The sequence below is a fragment of the Babylonia areolata genome, chromosome 23, assembly GCF_041734735.1.
Source record: "Babylonia areolata isolate BAREFJ2019XMU chromosome 23, ASM4173473v1, whole genome shotgun sequence".
NCBI classification, from domain to species: Eukaryota; Metazoa; Mollusca; class Gastropoda; order Neogastropoda; family Buccinidae; genus Babylonia; species Babylonia areolata.
In genome coordinates this window covers 15,670,426-15,675,425 of record NC_134898.1, presented here as the reverse complement: position 1 = coordinate 15,675,425, position 5,000 = coordinate 15,670,426, and the positions used below count along the sequence as shown (strand labels likewise).

Genomic DNA, 5,000 nt, shown 5'->3' with positions numbered 1-5,000 from the left:
GTAAGGAAAGTCTACCTAACCTACTTGTCTGCTTTGGACACCTTCACTCTCAGGTAAGGAGAGTCCTCTTTGCCTACCTGTCTGCTAGGGACACCTTCACTCTCAGGGAAGGAAAGTCCTCCTAACCTACCTGTCTGCTAGGGACACCTTCACTCTCAGGTAAGGAAAGTCCTCCCTAACCTACCTGTCTGCTAGGGACACCTTCACTCTCAGGTAAGGAAAGTCCTCTCTAACCTACCTGTCTGCTTTGGACACCCTCACTTTCAGGTAAGGAAAGTCCTCCCTAACCTACCTGTCTGCTAGGGACACCCTCACTCTCAGGGAAGGAAAGTCCTCTTTGCCTACCTGTCTGCTAGGGACACCTTCACTCTCAGGTAAGGAAAGTCCTCCTAACCTACCTGTCTGCTAGGGACACCCTCACTCTCGGGTAAGGAAAGTCCTCCCTAACCTACCTGTCTGCTAGGGACACCCTCACTCTCAGGTAAGGAAAGTCCTCCCTAACCTACCTGTCTGCTAGGGACACCCTCACTCTCGGGTAAGGAAAGTCCTCCCTAACCTACCTGTCTGCTAGGGACACCCTCACTCTCAGGGAAGGAAAGTCCTCCCTAACCTACCTGTCTGCTAGGGACACCCTCACTCTCAGGTAAGGAAAGTCCTCCCTAACCTACCTGTCTGCTAGGGACACCCTCACTCTCAGGTAAGGAAAGTCTCCCTAACCTACCTGTCTGCTAGGGACACCCTCACTCTCAGGGAAGGAAAGTCCTCCCTAACCTACCTGTCTGCTAGGGACACCCTCACTCTCGGGTAAGGAAAGTCCTCCCTAACCTACCTGTCTGCTAGGGACACCCTCACTTTCAGGTAAGGAAAGTCCTCCCTAACCTACCTGTCTGCTAGGGACACCCTCACTCTCAGGTAAGGAAAGTCCTCCCTAACCTACCTGTCTGCTAGGGACACCCTCACTCTCAGGTAAAAAATGTCCTCCACAACCTGCTTGGCTGCTAGAGACGCCATCACTCCCAGGTAAGGAAACTTCTCCCCCAGTCTACCTGTCTGCTATGGACACCTTCACTCTCAGGTAAGGAGAGTCTTCCTAACTTACCTCTCTGCTAGGGACACCTTCACCCTCAGGTAAGAAAAATCCTCCCAAGCTGCCTGTCTGCTCATAACACCCTCACTCTCGGGTAAGAAAAGTCCTCCCAAACCTATCTGTCTGCAATGGACTCCTTCGCTCAAAGGCTTCAGATGTACGTCTTTCCACTTTAAGTGATATTTGTCTTAGGTAAGGAAAGTCCTCCTAACCTACCTGTCTGCTAGGGACACCTTCACTCTCAGGTACGGAAAGTCATATTACCTACCTGTCTGCTAGGGACATCTTCATTCTCAGGTACGGAAAGTCATATTACCTACCTGTCTGCTAGGGACATCTTCACTCTCAGGTACGGAAAGTCATATTACCTACCTGTCTGCTAGGGACATCTTCACTCTCAGGTACGGAAAGTCCTATTACCTACCTGTGTGCTAGGGACATCTTCACTCTCAGATACGGAAAGTCATATTACCTACCTGTGTGCTAGGGACATCTTCTCTCTCAGGTACGGAAAGTCATATTACCTACCTGTGTGCTAGGGACATCTTCTCTCTCAGGTACGGAAAGTCCTATTACCTACCTGTCTACTAGGGACATCTTCTCTCTCAGGTACGGAAAGTCATATTACCTACCTGTCTGCTAGGGACATCTTCATTCTCAGGTACGGAAAGTCATATTACCTACCTGTCTGCTAGGGACATCTTCACTCTCAGGTACGGAAAGTCATATTACCTACCTGTCTGCTTGGGACATCTTCACTCTCAGGTACGGAAAGTCATATTACCTACCTGTGTGCTAGGGACATCTTCATTCTCAGGTACGGAAAGTCATATTACCTACCTGTGTGCTAGGGACATCTTCACTCTCAGGTACGGAAAGTTATATTACCAACCTGTGTGCTAGGGACATCTTCATTCTCAGGTACGGAAAGTTATATTACCTACCTGTGTGCTAGGGACATCTTCACTCTCAGGTAAGGACCTAAACCTAAATCTCTGCTAGGGGCACCCTCAGTCTGAGGGAAGGAAAGTCCACCCCACCTACATGTCTGCTAATGACACCTTCATTCTCAGGTAAGGAAAGTCTTCAGGTTAGAAAGTCTTCCTAACCCACATCTCTGCTAGGCACACTTTCACTCTCAGGGAAGTCACCTGCCTACCTCTCTGTTAGGGACATCTTCACTTTCAGGTAAGCCCCCACCCCCCTTCTCCCAATATACCTGTCTGCTAATGACACCCTCACTCTCAGGAATGGAGAGTCCTCCTTCCATACATACCTACCTCGCTCTGAGTTAAGGAAAGTCCTCCTAGCCTCCCTCTCTTCTGTGGACACCCTCAGTCTCAGGTGATGAAAGTCTTAACCTACCTCTCTGCCCGGGAAACCCTCCATTTGAGGTAAGCAAAGTCCTGTTAACTTACCTTTGTTTGTTTGTTTGTTTGTTGTTGTTGTTTTGCTTTGTTTTGTTTTTTTGTTGTTTTTTTTTTTGCTGCCCCATCATCTGCACCGTTTCAGTGGCATTATTCTCACGCCGCTCATTACTTTAGATTCCCCCATACAGGGCCACACCCGGGTTTGTCCGTCACCGTTCCAGTGTCGGCCAGTCCGCAGGGAACCAAAGAGGTTAGGTCGCCAGGAGACCACACACCAGAGGAGACCCTGTACCGCTGCTGAGTCACTTCGGTGGTGTTCAGTGGTGCCTTCTTCTTCTTCTTCTTCTATTATTATTATTATTATTGTGTGTGTGTGTGTGTGTGTGTGTGTGTATGTGTGCTTTGCTTCTTTGTGTGTGTATGTGTGTGTTTGTTTAATGTGTTTGTATGCGTATGTGTTTGCTTTATTAATATATTTCTCTCTCTCTCTCTCTCTCTCTCTCTCTCTCTCTCTCTCTCTCTCTCTCTCTCTCTGTGTGTGTGTGTGTGTTTGTTTGTTTGTGCCTGTGTGTGTGTGTGTGTGTGTGTGTGTGTGTGTGCTTTGCTTCTTTGTGTGTGTGTGTGTGTGTGTGTGTGTGTGTGTGCTTTGCTTCTTTGTGTGTGTGTGTGTGTGTGTGTGTGTGTGTGTGTGTGTGTGTGTGTTTAATGTGTTTGTGTTTGTATGCGTGTGTTTGCTTTATTAATATATTTCTCTGTGTGTGTGTGTGTGTGTGTGTGTGTGTGTGTGTGTGTTGCAGATTCATCACATCCCCAGCATCTTTAGGAGCCAAAGGTTTCGACGTCTCCTGGACAGAAATCCACACAACTGGTAAAGAGTTACTTCCCTTTACTCGGACGAACACACACACACACACTCTCTCTCTCTCTCTCTCTCTCTCTCTCTCTCTCAGCGTTTTGTATTAAGACTGAGAGAAGAGCACTTTCAGCCCTGAACAGAAATATCAGCCTTGTGCTTTTCATTTAGTTTACTTGATCTCAGTGAGCTCACTGTGTATTAAGTGGATTGTTTTTGTTCTTCCTATTTTATTTCAGTTAAGCTGTGTGTGTGCAACACGTGCACCCACAATGTTTTCAGGTCGGTGACCTTACATTAAAGTTCTTGCGTTCTTGCGCTCTCTCTCTCTCTCTCTCTCTCTCTCTCTCTCTCTCTTACAGCCACAATGCCACACACACACACACACACTCGCATGCACACATCCATCCATCCCCACATACATACATTTATAGCTCCGCCCTCCACACACACACACACACACACACACACACACACACACACACACACACACACACACACACACGTACTTTACAAAGGGCATAACCAGGCATAATTTTGGACAAAATGAAAGTCAGATAATAATTTCAATAAATGCTCTTCACAATTACCATTTTTATGAACATTATGTACTACTACTATTACTACTATTGTTATTGTTGTTGATGTTGTTATATTCATATTGCGCCTGAATGTATTTGTTGTTGTAGTTTTTTTGGTTTTTTTCATATTGCGCGCACACAGACAACACACACACACACACACACACACACACACACACACACACACACACACACACACCGTGGTCAAACAGAGATACAGAGGCAGACAGAGAGAGAGACAAGAGAGACAGACAGACGGAGACAGAGACAGGGAACCAGACAAAGAGCGAGATAATGAGAGAGAGAGAGGGGGGGGCGGGGGGGGCGAAGGAGACTAGACAGACAGAGAGATACAGACATGAAATGCGGGAGGGGCGTGGCGAGATGAGAACTGCTTCCATTTTTTTTTTGACGAGCCAATCGGCTGCTGCAACCAGCCTCACATTTTTTGCAATACAAACAAAGGCCCCATTAGTGGGAGGAGGTTTGTGTGAGCAAAAAAGTTCCAAGAATGTTTGTTTATGACAGATAGAGAGCGAAGAATAGCATGGTCGGTCCTGGCCTGTGTTGGTTTGGATTAATATTGATTTTTTTTTTTTTTTTCATTCGGGGCAAATTGATAATGCAACCATTTCCGATCCCTTTCTACTTCCTCTGCCCAGCCCCGACATCCCCCCCCCACCACCCACCCCTCCCACCCGCCTTCATCGCCATCCTCCCTCACTCCCCCTCGCCCGTCCCCGCCCCCTCCAGCCACACAAAGGTAAATGGATCGATCTTTGATAGAGACATGGATATCAAGGAACAGAGAGAGGGAGAGAGAGACAGAGCGAGTAACGTCATTATTGTGTTTTCATATTTACGTAAATTCTGATCTCTGTTATAACAGACTCTGATGAAATGCTAAAAGACAGCCGCAAGGCAGTAAATTGTTAAGATTGAGATTGAAAATAATATTTCCCAAAGTGCTTGACAGGAAGCCGAAATCAAATCACGCTTTTTTTGCTTTATACACACACACACACACACACACACACACACACACACACACACACATATATATATATATATATATATATATATATATATATATATATATATATATATAT

At 46.4% G+C, this 5,000-nt stretch overlaps 1 protein-coding gene across 1 annotated transcript in view; it reads left to right on the top strand.

Annotated features, from left to right (window-relative positions):
- LOC143298296 (cubilin-like) overlaps positions 1-5,000 on the top strand; it is a 435,974-nt gene that overhangs the window by 410,997 nt on the left and 19,977 nt on the right. Inside the window, exon 15 of the mRNA XM_076611114.1 lies at positions 3,255-3,325. Coding sequence (XP_076467229.1) covers positions 3,255-3,325 — 71 coding nt within the window. The remainder of the gene's footprint in view (positions 1-3,254; positions 3,326-5,000) is intronic.